This window comes from Rousettus aegyptiacus, unplaced genomic scaffold, assembly GCF_014176215.1.
Source record: "Rousettus aegyptiacus isolate mRouAeg1 unplaced genomic scaffold, mRouAeg1.p scaffold_m13_p_13, whole genome shotgun sequence".
In the NCBI taxonomy this organism is placed as follows: Eukaryota; Metazoa; Chordata; class Mammalia; order Chiroptera; family Pteropodidae; genus Rousettus; species Rousettus aegyptiacus.
In genome coordinates, this window is record NW_023416288.1 from 38,558,135 (window position 1) to 38,582,345 (window position 24,211).

Sequence of the window (24,211 nt, forward strand, 5' to 3'; positions counted from 1 at the left end):
CCCTGCTTCCCCCACTGACAACTTACACGACTGTGGCACGTCGCCAAAGACAGGAAGCCCGCACTGACGCGGTAGAATTACCTAGACTGCAACCTGACTCAGGCTGCAGAAGCTGTTATGCTAAATGTTTTCACAGACACTTTCTCCTTCCCTCTTCCCATCATCACCACTTCTATTTTGCAGATAACGGAAGCCAAGAGAAGCTGAGTAACTTTCTCAAGGTGGTAAGTGACAGAGTTTGGGATATATAAACTCAGCTTGGTCTGATTCCAAGCCCTGGTTCTAAACTCCTTTCTCTGTTACATCGACATACTGCACAGAGAGAAGGGGCTCCGGCGAGACCGCAGGGTGATGCTGGTGACTAGCTCATAGAAGGGAACGATGGGTAGCAAGTATGGCTCGCAGCCGGGAAAGCCGTAAGTCTTAAGAAGGGCTGTCTAGTTCTCCAGCCCAGCAGCTAAAGCTGCATTCATAGGCTGAGCAATGTACTATATAGAAGAAAGGCATAGGCCGGAATGAAGCCCAAGGGAGCAGGCTGGTCAGTAACATAAGAAGAGTCCACAGCGAGCACGAGGACATGGCAGGAGACGAAGCAGGCAGGCAATGTTGACACCCAGCCCCGGCTCAGGGTGGTAGTGAAGCAAGAGCAAGCAGGTCCCTTGCCAGCAACAAAACCGGAGAAGGCAGACCGACTCCTCGGTGCTAGGCCAGGGAGGCAAGACCAGGAGGTTCAATGTGGATGCGGTTCAATGTGGGTCCTGGAGCCAGACTGCCTGGCTTTGAAACCCAGATCTACCAAGTGGAGGCAGGACCTTGGATAAGTTAACTTCTTTGTGCCTCAGTGTCTCCCTCTGGAAAATAAAGGTATATAAAAAGACCTATCTCATGAGAAATAAATTACCACATATAAAGCATGCGGAAAAGTGCTTGACACAGAACCTCCAGTCAGGCTAGCTATTATTACATCAATGTGACTGGATAAGGGTCAAGAGGAAAATGTTAGAAACTAAAGATAGGGAGAGGGTGCTTCGAAGGTCCCAGAGCAGCTACTCAGTGCTGAGGGACATGTGAATACGGCTATTTAAGCCAGATAAAGTCAATTCCTTCACACAGCTCAGGGCCTAGGACCAACTGCACCTCTTCCAAGAACATTAATAAGCAGGATGCCAATGCTGAATCACGTCACCTACCAATAATAAAGCACTTGCTGACGCCAAACACAGTGCTCATCACTCAACACACACACGACTTCATCGATTCCTCCCAGGTGTCCCATGAGGAAAAGAATATCTAATCCCATTACACAGATACAAAAACTGAGGCTCACTTTAAACCGCCTTCTCAGAGTCACGGGCAAGGAGTGGAGCTCGTATAAAGCCAGAGCTCCTGCAATAGCCCTCGCCGATGAGACGGAGGCGACTGTTTGGACCTCGGTGTGAGGTTTAGTCATCAGATGCTGGCCAGCGGGAGCAGGGGCAGGGAGCAGGGAGCAGCGTTACATGGCGGAGAGAGGCGAGGAGAAAAGACCTGGAGACCGAGTTACGAGTCCAGATGATACGTTCGAACTCCTCTCTCTGGCTAAGTGACAGCTTCCCCACCCCACCCCTCACAGCTCTCTCCACTCTGCGGTTCCCTATAATCCCAGTGGCACCAGCAGGTCCAGGAAAAGACGCTGCCTTCTGCCCAATGAGAGGACGCCAAGGAGCCCCTACCAGCAGGGCAGGGAATTCGAGCCTGAATTTGTTGGTAGACAGACTTCTGCACACTCCAAGTCGAAGCTTATTTCCGCCCATTAGGGTTGATGCATTTTTGAACGAAGGACCACCCTCTGCTTGGCCTTTATGGCTTTCTCTCAAAAACGACCTCCTTGGGCCCCAGGTAAGATGGAGAAACATTGAATGAAAGAAGAATCCAGAGTCTGTACTGATACTAAAATCTAGAAGGGAGGAAGAGGGGAAGGAAAAGTGAACGATTTAATAAAGGCAGAAGGAATGAAAGAGCTAGAAATTACCCCCGATTCAGGAAAAATCATCAAGTGACACTAACACCACTCCACAAAAGTTTATTAAAAGAGGTTATCCGCGTGGTCTCTGAGTTTCTCCCTGCAGATAACTTAATACTTACACAGGGGAGAAAGGTATTCTATGGCAGACTATTGGGAGAACCAACCGTAACCAAATGATCGGAGTTAACATGGCGAGTAATGGGATAACGAACAACTCTCCTCCTGTCGCTGCTCTGAGAAGGACACGTCACTTACACGGTTTTCTGGTCAACAAGAGTGTCCAGAATCGAAGCACAAGGCAACAGTCAGACAATCCTAAATTGGGAAACGTTCTCCTTCAAAATGTTACTGTCACGAAAGACAAAGATAGGCTGGAAAATCTCTTCGAATTAAAGAGGACAAAAGAGGCGTGATAATGAAATGCTTCAGGAATGGGTCCTGGATCAGAAAAAAAAAAAAATGGCCATAAAAGACATTATTGGAACATTTGGTGAAATCTGAATATGGGCCGTATATTAGGAAATAGCATTATGTCAGTATTAGGCTTCCTGAATTTGGAATTATACTGTAGCCATGTAAGAAAGATATAAGGTCATGAGGTCTACAACCTAGGGTTAAAAGATTCAGAAAAAAAGATAAAGATGATATATAGACAATAGATGATAGATAGATAGAAAGATAGATAGATAGATGATAGATTTGATAACAAGCAAGCAAATGATTCTAGGTAGAGAACAGACAGTTTATTAGTCTTGCAACTTTTCTGGAGGTTTAAAATTTGCTAAAAGTATTTTTTTTTTTAAATAACAAATGCACAGGCATTCCTTAAATATGGGTGAGCTGGCTTAGAGCTAGACATGACAGGCTCATTCAGTGCTACCCTTAGAAACTTAATGGCCAAGGAAACTCAACCCTGACATGGCCAGACATAATCAAGGACAGAATAATCAGCTGGACATTGGAGAAACACATAATTTAATAAAGACCCTTTTCTAATTCTAAATCTGGACCATTTTCAGAGAATGAAAATGACAAACAGATCAAAGGTTTGGGTCCATAACCCAAGTTTGCTATTTGATCCACATCTCCCAATTTCTGACTTGGCAGGGAGCGCACGAGTCACGCTCTTGGGCAGAGTCCCCCCGTGCCTGCCTCCAAGGGCTTGAGCCCCATCACCTGAGCCTTCCAAACCAGGACAAGCATATCTGAAGCTCTTATTCAAATAACAATCTTCCCAAACTACACTGACCTCCAGGGTCTGGAGGTAATTCATCCTAGCAAATTTACTTCTGTCTGCATTTAACAGTAATCAATAAATGGGCAACAGCCAGGTTACAGGATGAGGCTGTATCCAATAACCATTAGCTACTACTACTTAGTAGTATTAAAAAATGGTCTCTGTTACAATCCATGTTGAAAAACATATTTTCACAAGTTTTATCCCCAAATCGCCCATGCTCTTCCTCCAGGCACGTAGGTGTTCAGACCCCATGCTGTTCTCCAGCTCCATTATTTCGTCTCTGCTGCAGGCCAGGAAATCTTCATTCTGATGCTCTGTGTGCCAGAGGCTGAGGCATGAAAATATAATTCTTAATTCTGTAACTTAATTTAAAAAAAATATGCAATCTTAGTTTTGCTTCCCCGGAGATTTCCGAAAGTTCCAAAGATCTCGGGCCCATAGAATAAAACTGAACCTTCTTGTGGTAAACAAGCCCCTGCCTCCTGGTCCCAACTTTACCTTTCCAATACTGCCTCCCTTTGGCATGCCTTAGATGCAAATCCAATGGTTCCTTTAATATATGCCATGTCTACCTGCCTCCTAGACCTGCTACATTCCTCCTTTCCTTCCCTTTTATGTCCACTAGGATCCAAGATGCTCTATTTCATGGTGATACCAAATGTCACTCAACATGTTCATCGATCTTTGCAAGGTCCGGCAGGTAGGGCATGAGCTGGTCCAGTTCACTCCACACGGCTCCAATGCCTGGCACAGGATGTGGCTGCAGGATGTGCACGTGAGTGGGAAGAGAGATATGGTACTAAAAGGATTCTGATAAGAAGGAATCTTCCCCTTTCCTGCTAGGCTCTAATGCTGTAAGTAGGAACAAACGTTTCTACAGACTAAAACATAGGGTCACATTGCCATGAAGTTAATAATGTAACTGGGGCCCCTACCGTAAAGGACAGGGACCAATCACCAGTCAAGGGATATCTAGATCTGCATTATCGGAGGGCATGGTTTTAAAGGGTTTTGCTTTATTTTTATTTAAGGTATCTTAATTTTACTGCAAAAACACAAATGCAGGAAAGTCATTCATCATCAAAAGTGTGTAAGGGCTAGCATATGGTGCTTTTGAGCTATTTCCCAGTGTAGCTCCCGTATCAGTAGGCCAATCTGTCTCTTTCCCATTTCGTTTTAGCCCAAGGCCTGGTACTGAGGAGGAGGAGGATATCGTGCAGAAGTGGAAGGCCAGAGGGCCAGCTTTTCTAACTTCGGGGATCACAGAGAGAAAGGGAACTGGTGCAGGAGAGGGACAGGGGTGAGGCCTGTGCGTCCTCTTCTCTCTCCAGACGAACATCTCCCCACTAACCTCAGGGTCTTCATTCAAGCAAACTCAGTGGCCAGTAGAGTTAGTTAGGAGAAGGATAGGTTTTGGCTTCCCCAAGCTGTCTCAGGGGTTCTGCATGGTTTGGATGGCCTTTTGGATGTTCCCCCAAGCTCCCGAGGCCAAACCTATTTCTGACCTGGGAGTTGGCCAGTGAGGTTGACATGGGGACAAAGTAGCCAAGAGCTAAAGTCTGGATCACTTAATCCAGGACCATATGAGAATCACAAACAGACCCCAACGGAATGCAAAGCACCGCAGGGGGTTTGGGGGTGGGGAGAACTTCCTTCATTTAGAGATTCCCTACACATTTCAAGCCTCCTGTGGCTAAGCGGAAGCATGGAGAGGTTGACCCACACCTTACACTGGTGGCGAGATGAAGATGGAGGCCCCCAGTCTCCTCCTCTGCCTGACAGCAATGAAGATCCCCGCTCCTCCCCCGGGGGGTTATTCTACGACGAATCGCTTACACTTGTAAAATGTGCCACTCGGAGTTATTTCGAGGCGTGTGTGGTGAGAAGTTAAGGATGCCTCAGAGGAGCTCCGTTCCTATCTTGGAAAGCTGGACTCCCAAAATCTGGGCGAGAATATGTTTGGTTTGAAGAAGGAAGCGCTCTCTAGGGGAAGTTAGCCCTGGAGACAGGTCTGTGGCTGGCACCAGAAGGTGTCCCAAGGAAGCCATCTGTCTGCACAGTGTTCAACATTTTGGATCATTTCCCTTGAACATAAAAACAGCCATTTTGGGGGTACGATTTGAAATTACCCCCTCTTATGTTGCAGTTTCTTTAGTTGATCCCAAAGCTTCAGCAAATTCTCTTCTAAGCCATAAAGGTACCAGATACTAAAGGAAACTGAAGCCTACTCCATGTCTACCTCATCACTAGAGCCCATGAAAAAGACACGACATCAAATGTAAAATATAAATTCAAAGAGAGAGACTGGCCCAGGGTATCTAGGCCAGTAGCCTTCGGCTGTGCCCACAGCACAGAGCCGGCAATGGCGGACCAGCAAAAAATCGCAGCGTGGCAAGGAACTGTGGCCGCCTGGGTCCTTGGAGGAGCAGTTGCCAAGACAGGATCATAAAGGCAAGGAATTTATCAGGCGGAACATCTGTCAGAGACATGAGGAAGGAGCCAAGGAGGCTGGGAGAGCTGGGAGGCCGGTCTGCCTCCCAGTAAAGGAAAGAAGGAAGCAAGGTTCCATCGGGGTATCTCAGACCACAGGGTATGCTAAAGAAAGTCCAGCAAGGCCAGCAGGGAGTCCTCGAGCCAAATGTCACCATCAGAGGAGTCCCATGTCTCCCAGGAACAACTAGCCTTAGCATCCTTGACACTGTCAATCATCGGCTCAGAGTACCCTCGGGAAACTCGGCCTCAGCCATCACAGGGACAAATTTCCTCACGCAGAGGCTGGGGCCACGGTCAAGTACACTCCCCCTGGTCGAAGATGTGAGAAGTGCATTCACATGGCCACCACTGACACAAACCCCCGCTTCCCCGAAACACTATGAAAGGACCGGGAAGAACGTGAGAGGAATGGTGTCTGTATGATATATGCTGTGTCAATTCTCAACACTAAAAAAAAACTGTCCAGGAAAACTAACTTACGAAGACAACCTAAATATTTCCCTTATGGGAAGCCAACATCGCAATAGAAACTCCTCTGAACCTCACAATTCATGCTTTCATTTTTCCCTTAGCAACCTTGAGGAAAACTCTACCGATCTGGATTAGCAAAGACTAGAGGGGGGAAATGTCAACTCCGGGGAGGCAGCGTGAAATCAGGAAAGAAGGTGTCCCCAAACTTCCCAGTGGGGGTCCAACACACAGTGATAGAGAAAGATGTGTGACCAGACTTCCCATGAGCTAATTGGGAATTGTAACCTATGACTCATCCCGGGGTGGGGTCCGAAGCTGCAAGGGCTGCCGCCCCCCGACACACCATATCATCAGCCAGATTGCACATTTCCTGAAAGTAATCAAGTCAGAAACTGGCTTCTTGGCAGCGGCCCCTGGTGGAAAAATGGCTGCCAAAAGCCACAACGAGGATGAGTTCCACGATTTAATTCCGCACGGAAAACACACTCCATTAAATGGGATCTGACAAGGCCTTAATCTCATCTGTAGCCGAGGGTGTTGGCTCAACGCAGTTCTGCTCTCTGCAACATACTCTTCGTGAGCTATGTATAGAAACAGGGACGCGCTTGCCAAAGCCCAAATAAGTCCATTCTACATGGGAAGAGCAGCTCATCAAGTCCCCAGTGATTCTCTAGGGGGTGAGTGTGCTCTTCTTCCAAATGCTAAATTATCAAAACCTCACAACTCAATCTAGGTTGGAAGTCACGCATTTCAAGGTCAGTAACCGAGACGGCGGATGCACCGGATGGCTTCAGGATCCCCACTACCGTCCAAGGCGGACAGGCCAGTGGCCGGCCTTGCCTTCGAAGCACACGCAGGGCTGATATTCTTAGCTTAGGGCCCTTGACATGGCCCAGACACAGAAGAAGGCGTCAAGGCAAGGAGGATCGATCCACTCCTAAACAGGGTTTTGAAAACTGGGAGAAAAAGAATTAAGGGCTGTCACATCCATTAGCCCAGGGACTCTTAGCGACAGTTCTCAAGGCCGGTGTCGTTATTCCACTGTCTACATCTGTAAAATGAGGAAACTCACATTGCATAGTGTAGAGGAGTGTTTGCAAACTCACACCTGTGGTATTCCAAAGCCCCCGCCTCACTACTCAGAGGCTGGTCCTTGGACCGTCACATCACATGAGAGCTTGTCAGAAATGCAGATTCACAGGCTGCAACCCAGACTATTGAATCCAGACCTGTGTTTAATAGGATCCCCCGAGGAAGTTGTTGGACATAAAGACTGATAAACACTACCTGCAGGGGCTCCTATCCAAAAGGGGTGTGTTCCTTAAAAACCTAAGTTTCGACTAGAAAAAAGGATTTTGTGTCACAGGACAGGGTCAAGTCTCATAAAAGTATCAAGCTATACATATAGCCACGTTGCTCGGGCAAATTAGCAGAACCAATCACGCAATCTCATTTCGCCAACAGCAAACCAGAGGCATGGAGGCCAAGGTGATGGAGAAGGGGACGCGGCTTTGGAGCCAGGTGCGCTGCCACCTGCTGGGTGACTTAGTGTAAGTTGCTTGATTGCTCTGAGCCTCAGTTTCCTAACCCGTACAAGTGGGATAACATTATTCGCCTTCCCAGGGCTTAGAGATACTAAACGAGCAAATGAAGGTACCGTTCTGGACGTAGCAGGTGCTCAATAAACACCGGTTTCCTTGACGTTCACCATAACCCGGGCTGGTCTCACCTTTGCGCATGGCACACAGCGGAGGCTGGGGAGAGAAGAGGCTCTCGGCGGCCAGCTCTCTCCTGCTCTCTTGGGTCCCCAGTGGCAGGTACTAAGATTCCTATCACTGATCAGACTGGCCGGACTTGTCTTCCGTAAGCTCCAATTTCAGTTTACTTTCATCTCTTTTAGGAAAAGCCTGAGCCAAACACAGGTTCAAAGGGACAGGTCATGAGAATCAAGAAAAACGGGCATCTGGGGTGCAGTTCCCAGGAGTGCCTACTTTCCTGACCCAGGAGCCTCTTTATTTAGTTATGGTTTTAATGTTCTTCTTTTCAAAAGTCCAAGGTTTTGAAAGCAGACTTTTCACGCCAGAGGCTTAGGGAGCTTTTGGAGTCCACAGCGTCTGCACCTGGAGCCACAAAGCCCAAGTCCGATCCTATTTCCTCTGTGTGCATACACTCAAAGGCAGGCAAGGTTGCCAGTGAGTGCCAAGCAGCAACACGAAATGAGTTCTTACCGAGGGCTTCCTGGGTGCCAGATACTGAGCCTGGCTCCTCCACATACATTATCTCCTTCAGATCCTCCCAACAACCCTGGAAAGTGGGCACCTTCATTCCTATATCGAAAACGAAAAACCGAGGCCAGATTACGTAAGTGACCTGTTCAAATTAACAGCAAAATATCTCAGAGTTCAAAGGGATGTTAAATATCGTCTAGTCCTGTGGTTCTCCAGGGGTCCTGGACCAGTGGCATCGCCGCCACCTGAAGCTTCTTCGAAAGGCACAGGTGTCCACCCAGACCTGGGAGCGAGCCCAGCAATCTCTTGTCACAGCCCTCCAGGTAACTGCGATGCGCACTTAAGTTTGAGAACCACTGTTCTTGTCCCGTCCTCCGATGTGATGGTTAAGAAAATAGAGGTTCAAAGACGTGAAGCAATCTGTCGGTGGTAATAGAATTGAAACTAAAGTCCGATACAGCTACTTCCAGAAGCCCAATTGTCCTACCTGGCAAGCTCGGAATATCCCTTTTATGAAGCAAAGACTGAAGTCCACAGTACCACAGAGCACAAAACTGTGTTACTCTCTAGCGACATTGGCTTGGATTTGCACGTGGACAGGCATGAGGAGACCCCTCCCTTCGAGCACTGGTGTCTGTCTTCCAAAAGTCTGCTCCAAGACACAAAACATTCGCCTCATCACATGGCCCTGCACAGAGAAGGCCTAGAGGGCACAGTGTCGGGAAACGTCCTCAGAGCTGAGGCGGCACTTGTACGCACCTCAACCACCAACCTTCAGGAAAAAGACGTGATGCCTCTTATTTTCGGAATTCTTTTTCACAAATCTCTGTGTCAAATTCTCACCTTCTGCTATACCCTCTGGCATTACAGCTAACTGACATAAATAGTGTTGGCCACCAAACGGCAGTTTGGTTGGAAGAGAGATTTTCTTAAAGCTGCATTTGCAACACAAGCATGCTTTTTATGTGACTTTATACATGAGATATTTGTTTGAAATGGGATTCCAGGGACTGATGAAGATTAAGTAGGACCTGAAGTCTACCCAAGCTACCCCTCGCTTCTGCCATTGGCGACCACCTACTTATAAGCAATTGTCCTTATTTGTGTTTGAATTCATTTAGAACTATAGGCTCTGCCGTTCTGGGCCAGTTTCTTCATCTCTAAAGTAAAAATCATCTTTCAGTTATTAGGGTCATGCCTCACAGCATATGAATACCTATTACTGTTATTGTTGGTGTAACAGGCAGCCTGGGGGGAGACTAAATATAAAAACTTAAGAAAAAATTTTTAAAAGACCATTTATAAACCTATAGACATCTCATACCTTTGGGAATAGAGAATAGAATCTACCTTTAGGGTACACTGTACCTTTGCTCTAGAAAGAATTATTTGAATGAAAATATTACCAAATGTAAAACAAACAGGTGTACACATTTTGTCCTGGGAGTGGCTTAGGTAGAACTGCCTCTGTATACTTGTAAGGAACTAGAAAAGATTTCTGGAGAAAGCGGAATGAAGCATCTGATGCCTTCCCTTTGAGGATCAACACGGCTAGAATATGCCTGAGAAACTGTGGTGGTGCCGAGGCCAGGTATGGGAAAGGACGTCAAAAGCCAGCGGGGGGCGACATCTCAAGAAAGCAGAGATCTGGACCCGCGATGTAGACTTATAACTTCGCTGAGGTCAGAAAGTCCACCTTCAGTGGGAGACCCCATTTCCCTGGCGGGGGGCGGATGGGGGGAGGCAGAGCACGATAGGGGCCGACTCTTCGACCACCGTCAGCACGCCCGGGGCTCCTTGGGAACAGTTAGAGACAAGCACCCCAAGAAAAGACTGGACTTCCTGATAGTTTGGCACACGGGGCTCTTCTTGTCATTGCCATTTGGATCTCATTTAATAAAAAGGTTGATGACCATGTTGTGCGGCCCCAGATTCTAAATGTCCTCCAAGTGTGAATGAGGAGAAAGAAAAGGGAACACCCGGCACCGTCCCTCATCCTGCGTTGCTCAGGGCAACAGTGCTACAGAGAGGCGATGAGGACGGACGATGCCAGTTCATGGACCACGTGCTCCTCCGCAGCAAAAGAGATGCTCCAGAACCGAGAAGGGCCGGATGGCAACAATCACATGCCCGGATCCCGTCATAGTGTGTATTAATGTATTACACACGCACACGCACGCACGCACACACACACGCACACGGCAGGGTGGCTAAGAGGCTCTGACTTTCAGTCAGGGGCTAAAAGCATCGATCACTGATGTACCCCTGAGGTCTGTTCCTCCTGGATTTCCCAGAGTCACTAACGCTGGAATCAGCAATTCTCCGGTTTTTTCACTCCTTGAATGAAATTGGGGGCGAACACGAGTGAGATACCTCTCTCAGTATTATTTAAAATTCGGCTACACAGCACTATGCACAGTGGCCAGGACATGGAAGCGACCAAAGTGTCCTACAATAAATGATTGGCTAAAGAAGCCGTGGCACATACAGACAACGAAATATTACTCAGCCATAAGAGGAGATGAAATATTGCCATTTGCAACAACATGGATGGACCTTGAAATAATCATACTAAGCGAAATAACCCAGACAGAAAGGTTGAAAATCACATGATATATCACATATGTGGGATATAAACCTAAAAGCAACAAATAAACAGGACAAACAAACAGAGACTCATGGACATGGACATGGACAATGGACTAGTGGTTACTAGAGGGCAGGAGGAAAAATAAAACATAAAATGTTTTTTTAAAATTATGTATATATAGTATAAAAAAATAAACTGGCATTTAAAATAAATGAATGAATGAATGAATGAATTCCAGCTACAACTCAGTCCTTTCTTTGCAATCCACAAGATGTATAGAAAACGAGCGCCATTATTACGAGGGTAACCTTGATTCTGCTCTAATTTATTTCTCGATATGTAAACTGTCCCACATTTCAGTGCTTTGCTTATAATAATTTACATGCAACGAACCTCACAGCTGAGGTGATGACCACAGCTAGAGACAACCACGGTGGAGAACATTCACCCTCTAACATTACCAATGAAATCGACCGTCCTCTTCGGAAAAGAAAAGATAGCTCCAGAATAGCACACAGTTGTATCAAGGAGATTAATACACAAATAACCAATGCGAGTGGATTTTTAGGTGGCTGACGGGCTGGCAAAGTCCACCTGCTGTGTCGTTCCTACTGCACCAAGCGTTGCAAGGAACTGGTCTCGACCTTAACACACTTATGATGTGAACCTATTTCTGAACCCAAGACACTGACACATAATACAACTGGCAGATCGAATGAAGTTCATGGCCATCGGCCCGTTTTCTCTGTGAAAGAGCACCGAGGGACTGCAAAGACCTGGGATGACAGCGATGGATCTGGGCTCGCCGACGAGATGCTTTTTTCCACTGGCGTAACAGCTCTCTAGCTGTTCGTTGAAGAAGACGACGGACGTGGTCTGGGGTGGAAGGAGTAGCTATCGGAAGACTGTATGTAAAGAGGGCAACTCCACAGAGACGCTCCGAGATGGGACCATGCAGAATGCCATCCCCCCTCCTCCCCTCCTCCACCGCAGTCACTGGCGGAGAGCCACGGGTTCACAGACTCTACCCCTCTCTACAGGAGCAAGTTTATCTTGTTTGAAATCTCATAGTGTAGTAACCAAATCCATATCAGGAATAATAAAAGCATTTGCCTTGCAATTCTCGTTTTGCCACTGCATCTGTCACATTATGCAAAGAAATCCAAACCCCTATTCATCACTCCTTTTCAGAACGTCACACGGTAAAATGGCTTTCACTGAGTGGTTACACGCATCACCTGGATTCAAAAGAAAGTACATTTTTCAAATACATTTCACGGACCCCAACAATTGTCTAAACTGTTTATGGGATGAGAAAAGCGAGATTCGTGTATTCTAGTAGCCCCTGTGGAGCGCGTGAAAGCATTATATAATGGAAAGAAAAAGGAAAGAAGAAAAATTAGAGTAACAAGAGAGGAAGGAGCGGAGGAAGGCAGACTGGCAAAATCATTAAATCTTAACTTCCGATTCCAAGACGATTGTGTATTTTAAAAGTGAGATTGAAAGACCCATTTGGGGGCGGGGGGGAATCACTTTTATACACCTCGTCCATACCCAGATTGATTTTTATTTAATACGAGTGAAAAGGTGAGGGGCAGAGCCAGGATCAAAGTGGAGTGCAGTACAGAATGAAAAAATTAGGCTTTCGCAGGAAGGTGCAAGAGAGCTAGACAATGAACAGGAACAGGGTAAACAGGCACCTGGGAATCCGCACAAGAAGATCCTCGCTTCCTTTCATGAGACAGCAGCTCTCACATTTCTTAGGACTAGAAACATCCCCCCAGCAAGAGACGCTAGAGGCACAGGGCTGAATTAATTCCCGCCATGTGCTTTTTCTCTGAGCACTTACGGCCATGCGTCATCCTCCTTTGAAGCAAAAGACTCATTAATCCAATTCAAATTGCCAACATCGGTAAATCCTTTGCCTCAGCATTTAAATGCCAATACCAATTAAATACCAACAGCAACTTAACTGCTGATAGGATCTTCACTACATTCAGGAAATCCAGCCAGAAGTCCAGCTAGCATTAATTCCTATGCACCTTCATCAATTCTAATTTACTCAGTGCAAAAAAAAATGAGGTTGTTTGTTGATGATTCATCCAACTGGATTGAAATAACTCTAAAAGCAAATAAGAAAAATTGAACTGAGTTGCAATCCATCAAACCTGAAGGATGTCTTCACCAAGGCTTCGGGGCTATCAAGCTGAGGCAGTTCATCCGCCAGGATTTCCTCTGGTGGTCGAGGGTCCGGGACAATTGTTGGCCGTGGCTTCTCTTTGACATTCCCCGTGAGCCCGTCAATGAGGGAGTTCCACAGACAGTTTTGTGACTTAGATCCTGAGGCATAAGGGGGAAAAAAAATGTACAGGTGAATTACCAACCCACTCCGTGTCCTGCTTTGTCCAACTCAGGATTTTCCAAAGTAGATTAGAGAAATTTTTATATTCCCATGATCTCCACTAATATCAGAGGACTCCAAAAAGATATTGGTCGGGGAATTTATGGAATTACCAAAATCTTTTTCATTTACATGCAGCAATAGGCTAACACTCTGAATATTTTGAATCATAGCTAAGTATTATGGAAACTCTATATCCTATCTCATTTCAGTGGTGATCAATTTTAACACATGCTAGAGCTATATTTACTGACATATTTATTCAGCATTTGGAAAGACTACCTTTTAGAGAACAATACAAATTCAACACAAAGGACTAGCATTTTAGAGAACAGTGAGGATGTTCAGACATGTCTCCCCTGTGATATCAGCTTGCCTAAGGCCCAAGTTTTCAGGACTCCATTCTTCAGAGTCACCCACCCCCCCAAAGAGGACCCCAGCTCTAAGAATGAGAACTCACTATGGGCAGGTTCATCCTTCTGGAAGATGAAGACTCAAGGAAAATTACATCGCGTATTTTCTGATATCTTACCCCACAAAGACTTCAAACATAGATGAATGTTAATGGAAGACATGAAATGGGCGTGATGTCATAAATCAGGGCCTGATCAGACAGGTAATCAAGGCTGACATCAACAGCGATAAGTTGCATTGATATTATGTACCTTTGATTTGACGAAAATGACACTTCACCGCTGTGGTCTTCCTCCCCAAAACACATAACCCCAGTATAAGAAGCACGTTTCTAACTTCTGTAAATGCGATGCTTTACGTGCATATACCAGCCATGCCTTATTCTGGACAACCCAACGATGCACCTGAGTCACCAGGCCTTGGCCTCTTGCCTCTCACATCTCCTGTCTCTTTCCTCCCCTCAACTCTTCAGGAAGAGTCCTCTTCCAGTGGTTAGCTTTTCAAGTACAAACCAATCAAACCAGAGTCCACACCCCCAATCTTCTCCCTTACCTGACCTTCACACTCCAGGCCCCTGAAACATGTACCCCCTCTTTTGGGATCTGTGAATATTAACAACCTTTTCAGTGATAGTCATCCCTGATCTGTTGGTCTTCCCATACCTAAATAATAATAAAACCTATTAAAACCTATTAAAACCTATTTGTCTGATGTTTTCATGAGGAAAACATCAGACAAATCTCAACTGGGGGGCATTCTATAAAATACCCAACCAGTCCTCCCCAAAACTGTCAAGGTTCTTGAAAAACAAAGAAAGTCTAAATAAAGTGTCTCAGCCTAGAGGAGCCTAAGAGGACATGATGACTAAATAGGATGTGGCATCCTAATGGGGTCCTGAAACTTAGAAAAGACGTTAGCTAAAGAAAAAAAAAGAAAGCTAAGGAAATTTGAATATGTGCGTACTTTAGTCAATGATAATGTACCAATACTGGTTCACTGATTGTGACAAATGTACCACACTAATATAAGGGGTCGTAAGTGGGAAACTGGGTACGGGAGAAATGGCAACTCTGTACTATTTTTGCAAATTTTCTGTAAATCTTAAACTGTTTTAAAATTAAAAGTTGTTATAAAATACAAATAAACAAATAGTAAATAAATAAGTAGCTAGTTGTTATAAAAGAAGCCATGAGCAATTTTTTTTGAGCGGCGCCTGAGGGCATGACCGTCACCATCGCCCAGGTAGCACCGGCTCCTGCCGGTTACGGTCCTCCAGGAGGGCATCTTTATCTTCACCTTTGCATGAAAATACTGTCAGGTCGCCAAGCCACGCACCCGTGGAGCCACGTCCATCCCCCACCCACACAGAGAGAGCCCCTTTTTCTAACTCACACAAAGACTCTTCCTGGGGCATGAGGGGGTGTGCCTGGAGGGGTAAGGAGCTAACTCACGTGCACGCGACAGGTGGGGAGAAACGGATTCGTATGCTCATGGGGATGCCTTCCCAAGACGCTCACCAGCCTCCTGGAACCCACGACAGAAACCACCCCGGCTTTTGTGCCTGAAAGACAGCTTTGCTGCTAAGATCCAAAGAACCTCGCACACAGAGGGGAGCACCTCACTAGGGTCCGTGAACCTTCACCCAGGACATCCATGGGTCAGCAAATAATTCTTTCAACGCATGGTAATGACTGAGGCCCTTGGGGTATCCCACATAAAAACTGCTTTCGTGTCAATCAGGAGAAAATGAGTGGCAGGAAGCAGACCCCTCCACCTCTCCGAAATACAAGACAGCTTTTTTAAAGTATTAAACATATATCTTAATAAGATCTGGTCCCATTAACAAAGGTCTAATTCTAGGAGGAAGAACAAGCAGCAGTCTGTTTTCTTCAATTTAATCTAAGTGTAGGCCTTACAGTCAACTCCCTGCCCATTTCCCTTTATACTTTCATTTATTCATTCAGTATGTACGTATTCATTCGCTCAATATGCCAGATTTTATTCTGGGCTCTAGACATAGAAAGATGAATGAGAATGTTTCCTTTGGGAACCAGTCAGCTCATAAGCAATCACAATAAATGGTAAACACACCATAACTAAGGAGCAAATAAAGTGCTTTAGGAGGCAGTGCAGGGCCCTCCCACTCTGCCTCAGGGCCCTGGGGAAAGCTAGGCAGACAGCACGAAGTCTGACAGGGGCCTGGAGCAGGAACAGATCCGCGGAATGCGGGGGAGAGAGAGAAGAATGTTCCGTGCAAACAGCGCACGCTGAGGCTGGGAGGCCTGACCAAGCAGCTCGTTACCGCGGGAGCGAAGTGAGAGGGAAAGGTGACCAGAGATAAGGCCAAAGGTCAATGGGGCCAGTCGCAAAGTGCCTTGAATCGAATACTAATCAGTTTAGAATTTTTCTGTAGGCGAAGAAGAACTAGAGATTTTTTAAGCAAGGTCCTGGTGACATGACTGACCATGTCTGCGTTTCAGAAAGGAGACTGGCATGCTGCAGAATAGTAAGCCTGCAAGGAATGGCAGGTCACACGCACCCAGGGGTCCATGGGTCCCCCTGCTCTGCAGAAGAAATCACAAAGTCTTACATACCTATATGGCTTGAGTTTTAAGTACACACGGATGTGAGTAATAAACTGCAAATCCATGTAAAAGCACAGAACAGCTTTTCCAGCATTTTCTCAGTTAGTGAATCGGAAGGGCCACGTGACCTAAGCTCTCTCTCCATCGGGGATCCCAAATGGACATGTGATAACACCTCCGGAAGTTGTACCAACAGCTACAAAGATGCGCCATCAAGTTTAAAAGAAGACCGTGGCAGAAGCTGTAAATAGGGTTCACCCGACGTTCATCCCCAGCCCCCCTTTCCCTTGCCTTCCTCCTCTAACAAGGCCAGAGAACCACACACTCCGTTTCCCGGCCTCCCTCACTACCACGGCCAACCGTACATTACAACTTTGGCCGGTGACATTCCTGAGGCCAGTGTTTCTTTCTGAATAAGAAAGTAACATCTCAACAGGAGAAAAACATTTTTGTTTTTAAACTTCGCCTTTTCCTTTTGTTTCCCTTTGCCTTTCTGTCTTCTTCCTGCTGGAAGGAGGACATGGTGTTAGAGCTACAGCAGCCACCTTGTGACCGTGAGGTGGCAAGCATTATGACAGAAGCCTACATCTTGCAGATGGAAAAGTGGAAAAGTGGAAAGAACCTGGTCGGGTACCTGACAGCGCAGGTGAACAGCTTCTCCAGTCTCCCCATTTCCATATTTCTTGATGTGAGGCATATAAATACCTACTTATTACATTCTTAGGTCTTTGCTTGTTTGTAGCCAAATACATTCCTAAATGTAGCATGACTGCTTATCACAGAACATAAAGGCATTCCCCATACCCAAATGTGCCATCTACAAAGCATTAGGAATTGGTATTTTAATAAATCCTCTAATTATCTTGTGAAAGGCATAATTGCATTGTATACTTCTCTCATGTTAAAATTAACTTGTTAAACATGGACAGTTAAAACACTACAATTTTTATAAGCTATTTGGCATTTCTTCACGTTTTTTAGTGTCCTGGGAAACGGAAAAACGGAAATGGCCTGCATTTCTCTTAACCTCTCATGGGGTTGTTGGTGATTTGTGTTTTTGGTTTTGTTTTGTTTTCTAACTTTTAAGATGGAGGGTTTCTCTTTGCTCAAGAAAATGTTAAGAACCAGCTGAGGGGTGTGCATGAGTCTAGAACCAAGGCGATCAGTAGGAGGCATGAGAAAATGAGGGGCACGGAAAAGCCGGGTGATAATGAAGACAGAGAGGAAAGGGTAGTTTTAGGAGAGAGGCAGGTAGAATAGATCAGACTTGGTGAGTGAGTAGGCGCAAAAGATAAAGATGAGAAAACTGTCAAGACGGGTTGAGACTGCTTGTTAGGCAGCCAGGTAGACTGTGATGCTGTGGAAAATGCTGGGGGCAGAGCAGCTGAACCATGTTCTGAAAAGCTGCATTTCGAGATAGAAAACAGAGACAAAGACCCTCTCCATATTCATGAAGAGGAAGCACGCAGACGAGAAATATGTGATTCAAATGAGAATACTATATTTCAGTAAACGATTCTACCGTAAGATAAAACTTTTCACAGCATGATAAAGTGAAAAAATTACCCTTTTCACGAAACCCAAATAATAAGAACACTAAAATAATAATAACTATTTTAAAGAAAGTCTATCAAAGCTTCAGCCCTGTCCTATAGTGTTTTAGCCAGTTATCTGACTTGATAAAAGCCATAATTAAGCAGAACTTAAACTCCATCCATGAGGATCTAATTATAACACCAGCTCCTCAGGGCAGCCTCACCTGTAACCTGGCCCTAAGTCACAAACCCCAAAGAGATCCAGGAAGCTGATATAGCATGGGGTGCTGTGAGGAGATTTTTGCTTATTTCTGTTTCAATCTCTTTCAGAAGGTAAATGATTGACAACAGTCTGCTTCAGGTGAACAACACAACACAGCATGAAACTACTTAAGAATGTTGGATACGCCTGGGGTTGAGTTCCCAGAAACATGCCGACCACCCACAAGAGGCGACTTAGGTTTGTGCCCCCAATACAGCGCTGAGCACGTGAGAGCTCTGGATGTTTCGAGACACACAGAAACCCTTATCACACCATCCCTGCCGTAAAGCAGCTTTGGAGAGGCAGAAAAACTCAAGGCAGCTATCGACTGGTTCAAACCAGGACCAGTGTTTGGAAAAACTGTTTTCCCCTACGCCCTCATTCTCATCCCCTCCATAAATGTTGTCAAGAAAAATGGTTAAAGACTTTGAAATGGACAAAAAAGTTTCGTAGGTATCCATCCTGTCTAGTCATCCATCTTGGTTATCTCCATTTTTCATTATCTTGGAACTATTTTAGTTCTGTAAATTGGAGAAAACTGATAGTAATGCAAATGATTCTTGTTCATAGAAACATAAATTGTGTCCAATGGAATGCAACTAACTATTGCCTTGTAGATATGTTGAGTGTTGCCAGTTTTACGTTAAGCAAATTCACTTCCTCATCCCCGATAGACTTGTCTGTTCATCTGCTTGTATACTCATCCTTCAAACCAGTTGTAACATCTTACTGGCTTCTTCATCAATCGATGAGTGAAATAAGTTCTTTGATACATGTTCGGTTTGCATTTGCACGAATTTTTTTAAATTACCCTTTAGCAATATCAAAGTCCTCCTGCTGGCCACAACCAACATCTGTTGAATCCCTTGAGCTCTCCTATAATTAGCCTAACCATATCCAGTGGCATTATGCAAAATCTCCCTTTATCTCTGATACCTTTCTTTGCTTTGAAGTTCTGCTCCATTTGAAATTAATATAACTAGCTACTCCTGCTTTCTTTTGATTAGCGACAGTATGGCATATTTTTCTCCATCAATTTACTATTAACCTATGAGTCTTTATCTTTAAAGTGGGTTTCTTCTCGACAACTACAGTTGGGTCTTATTTTCTGACCCTCTCTGGCATTCTCTTTTAATTGGTATATTTAGTCCATTAACATTCAAATGATTATTGATGTAACTGGATTAATATCTACCATATTCATTACTATTTTCTATTTGCTACCCTTGTTTCTTGTTTCTATTGTTGTCTTCTACTGTTTTTCTGTCTTTAACGGTTTTGACTGAGCATCTGATATGATTCAATCTTCTCTCTTAGCATATTGCTTATAGTTCTTGTTTCAGTTTTTTCAGTGGTTACCCCAGAGTTCACAATACACATTTACAGCTAATCCAAGGCCACTTTCAAGTAACACTATACCACTTCAAGTAGTGCGGCTACCTTATAAGAACAAAATAATCCTCCTTCCTCCCTCCCCTTCCTTGTATCACTACTGTCAGAGATCTTCAGGGGAGCTATGGGTAATGCTCAAAACGATCCTCCTGAAGAATGAAAGGGGGAGCATTTATCTGCAGGCTCTGATCGCTCAGACAAGGGTAACCCCATAGGGTAGTAATTCCCTACCCCTTCTGAGTCTGCTATGAATGACTGTGGGGCAGTTCCCACTTCATCAGAGAATCCCCCAAGACAGAAATCAGCAGAAAGCAGCATAGCTAGAGCTTAAAGAGTGGGCCAAGAGGACGAGAAGCTGGGCTCCAGAGGTGCCCAATAGAGAGAGTCACCACAGTTTTTGTGTCCTGGGAAATATAACCAGAATCCCAGCTGCTATTTATTCCTGCCTTAGGAGGATCATGGCAGCCCCACACCACGGCTCATCCCGGCTCATCCCAGCTCAATTTGATGTGAGCCTGGGGGGCACTCTCCTCTTTGAACTCTGAGTGAGTGATAAAGAACCCTTCCTCTGGTTCTTCACAAACGTGGGCAGAGCACACTCCAGGGACACTGGAATGGGTCTGCTCTGATGAAATGAAAAATGAAAATTCCCCTGCTCTGATTTATTTTAAGCTGATTTTGAAAGCATGAAATGTTTCTGACTAAACAGAAGCAAAAATATGGAAACAGACAGAGTCACGCAGGTCTCTCTCAATAAAATCTAAAACCTCATGAGGGAAATCACAGACACACTAAGCCTTCGGGGCACCAAAAATGACGTGGCTCAGGTGCACAGATGAGCAGCTCCGCTCAGCCGGCTCCGTCTCATCTGCTCCTGCCCGCCCCCCTGCTCCCCACCCCTCCCCAGCTCTCCTCTCTCCTATGACTTGTTCTCAACTCCCACGCAATCGCTAATATAGCCTCCTTTCCTGTCATCTCCCCTCTGCCCCTGCCATAAATCCTCTACCCTCTCTTCACGATGACAACTTTTTGTGGACTTCACGCACCCTCCAGATTGATTATAAATCTCCAGAGGCATACACTCTGGTAGTAGCGTCCCTGCTACTGAGCTTCTCAAGAGGACAAGTGCTTGTGTTTGAATGTAACGAGCGTTTGTTCAGCACTTGCTACGTGCTGGGCATTGTCATGATGCCTTCGCCTGCATTGCCTATTTAATCATCAAATCGACCCTTCGAAGTAAGTATTATGGAAACATTATTGAACACTGGGACATTACGGCTCCAAGAGGTCAGATAGCCTAGATCACAGAGTTAGGAAACAAGAGATTGCTTTGACCCAAAGTTCTCATTCTCCTGATCCAGGTCTCTGGGAAATACAGCACCCTGTTTGTACTTTGTTTATAAGCAAATAAACATACACATAGTATATGGTCGTGCAGAATGTTCCATATTTTTTACTATGAAACAGTCCTCCTTTTATGTAAGAAATAAGATACCGCCACCTGCTACTAGGGAGAACCTTGACATTGTTTAGTCCTCTTGTATGAAAGAAGTTTGCAGCTTCTTTTAAAGAAGGAATTTCCGGCTGCAGAGGGAGATGAATAATGATAGGTGAGTTTAATGGGCTGAGAAAAGACAAGAACGCAAGAAAATGAGATGAGAAAAGTCTGAACTTGAAATAACTACTGATTCATTGTGAAGTGTGTCTGATGCAGGCGGCCTGATAAACTGCTGGCGGGGGAGGCCAGGGTATCGTGATAATTCCATTTAAATCTGACAAGTGATTTATCAATGCTGTTCCTGATTTAAAAAAAAAAAAAGATGATGCTGGCAGAGGCTGAGAAGGTAGAGTCCTACAAAACACAGAGGAAGGAAGAGATTTAATTCTCCAGACAAATTTTAAAAAGTTCTTGGGAATTTTTTTTCAGGTATCCTCTCTTTCTGGGAATATAAGCCTCCTAAAATTTCCACCAGGTAGGAACATTGAGCTCAGGTACAGACGTCAGGAATGAACTTAATAAAATCCAGATGAAGAGTTCTATTCTCACTAAAATAAAACAATAATGATAGTAAAAAAAAAAAAAAGTAAAGTATTAATAATGTTTTGGATATTTTTAAATCAGCCACATAGGCTCTGTTCCGTTCTTTTTATCATAGTAATTCTTGGTTTTAGACACTTTTCAGAAATTCTGTCTCCTATAGTTTCAAAATAAAATTCAAAATTTTAACTCCATTTCAGACCTCTTACACATCAAGGAGTTGGGAGGGGTCCCCTGTGGAAATGTAAGACTACAACTTGATTTGCAGTGACAATTCTAAATTCTCAAATACGTTATGGGTTTTTTCTAGTTATCCTGTTAGATTAACCTGCCTTTTTAAAAAAAATAAAATAAAATAAATGGATCACATTACTTTACTTATTATAACTTCACAATATCCATTAATATCTGATAGTGCAAGGCCTCATCCTTTCTCTTTTTGGCTATTCTTACTTGCTCAAGTCTCTAAGAAAACTTTAGTTAAAATCACTTTGTCAATTTCTAAACAGAAATCTCCTTTTTGAATTTATATTAAAATGACATTTAACGAAAATGTAATTAATTGCTTAATTTAGCAAAACAATAAAATTCATCTAAGAACGTATCATGCACTCATTCAGGTACATGCCTGGTCCTTTCTATACGGAACACCTGTTGCATTTATCAACCCAAACACCTTTTCCTCCATACTTACGATGGCCCCTCTCACTTTATCGTGAAAACATCTCCTCCCCGACTACTCAGTCCATGTGAGTCTGATGACTTTTCGGCTATATTACTCTATGGCCCTGACTTCATTGATATAGTCCAGGCATGGGTACATGGCCCAGCTTGTATAATCACAATTCTTTTCCAGTATTTTTCATACTAAAACCCCAAGGAAGACCCCTTTCCTTCCTACAAGACTGCTAATGCTAGTAACCACATCCCAATTCAGGAAGGAGCCTGAGAAAACGAAGCGAGTACCCTACGGAAAGCAGAAAAAAGGAAAGGAGTCCAAAGAGTGGCATGCCTCTGATTCCTACCCCTCAGATCCCCAGATCGACAGCTCTTTCACAGGCCTGTGGATTACGACAGCACCCTTCCAGCAAATGTCCTTTGGGTTTAAGATAGTTTATGTTAGATTTCTGCCACCTGCCAACCAAAAGCTCTTCCCATATGTTCGAGACTTATTTTCCTCAGTAACATTTTAATTTTCTTTTGTCCTGGAAATTCTTAGTAAGTTTGTTTTCTGGACATCTTACATGTTTGCCCACTCGTGATCATAGACTACGTTTTTAGATATTTTCTAAATTGTTATTGTTGAATATAAGATAGTCATCTAGTTTATTTACTTAACAGTCTGTCTCTTTAAACGCTTACTTTTTTGACGATTTCCTGGTTTATTTTTATTTTTCTAAGCATATATACCATCTATAATAATTTTCCCTTCTCTTTTCTAATAGTTATGGCTCATATTTCTGTTTTATATCTTACTACGTTGGCTAAAACGTCCAGAAGAACGTTAAGCCATATTGGCAAAAGCAAGCAACCTTATCATTCTGCTAGCTTCAATTCATTTTTTATTTAGGAAATGTCCAAGAAATTTTCTGTTGTATCTTTATGATAAATTTCCCTTTTATAATGTAGTATCAGTGATTGTTCCAAGAAGTAAAGAATGCACAGATAATGGCTCTGCCATCTACTGAGATGATGATGTATTGTTTCCTCCCTCTCTCCCTTCTTTTGATCTGGTGCGTGTTATACTTGAGGCAAAAATGGGAAAAGAAAAAAAAACTTATTTTCCAGATGGAAATAAATTTCCTCTAAGGAACTATATTGGGAAAATAATTTGATAAGACAGGGATGGTGGGGGAGGGAGTGAAGAGCCTTAAAGGCATAGATTGAAAAGAGACAACAAAGAGTTAAATTATTCTGCCTAAAAAATGAAATGAATTTGGAAGTGGGCAAGAACAGAAAAGAGGGGAAAAGGAGGGGAGAGAATGTGGAGCAATGTACCCCCAAGCTTGAACCATACTTGACATCAATAAGTGAAGAACTTTCAAAGAACATAAAAGTCTGATATCCATGTTTGGAACTGCACTGTAATCAGCTCTTCGGAACAGTAAAAGTCTTACGTACTTGCTGCTTTATGAAAGTGATATCGGAAAGGATTCAAAAATTATGAAGAATGGGCTGTGTCTCATCTTTTGTGTGTTGTCTAGGAAAAAAGTAAATCAACATCTGGAAGACACAAAGAGTAGGGGTAAATCAACATGCTAAGGAAACGATGGCCAGAAGTAACGAGAAGAAACCTAGAGAAACCAATGAAAAATTCACTGATTGAATTTTAGAGGTTAAAACCAGATGTAAGATGGGGGTTTGAGACAGTTGCATTATAGGTCTTACAAGGCATATCTTTATGACATCTGGATTATATATTTAAACGCTGCATAATAGTACAGCCACCTTGCATTATTCAGACAAGTTCTATGTGATCGTGTTGTATTGTTATTGTAGTGTACTTATATATTTCCATTGCTAGAATTCTAATTAAGGTTTTTGCAATCATAGTGAT

The 24,211-nt window shown here is 44.1% G+C and overlaps 1 protein-coding gene across 5 annotated transcripts in view; it reads right to left on the reverse strand.

Annotated features, from left to right (window-relative positions):
- Window positions 1–24,211, reverse strand: part of PDE1C (phosphodiesterase 1C) — a 454,332-nt gene that overhangs the window by 275,957 nt on the left and 154,164 nt on the right. For all 5 annotated transcript variants that reach the window (XM_036230466.1, XM_016160226.2, XM_016160223.2 and 2 more), the window contains one exon: window positions 13,196–13,367. In XM_036230466.1, coding sequence (XP_036086359.1) covers window positions 13,196–13,367 — 172 coding nt within the window. The remainder of the gene's footprint in view (window positions 1–13,195; window positions 13,368–24,211) is intronic.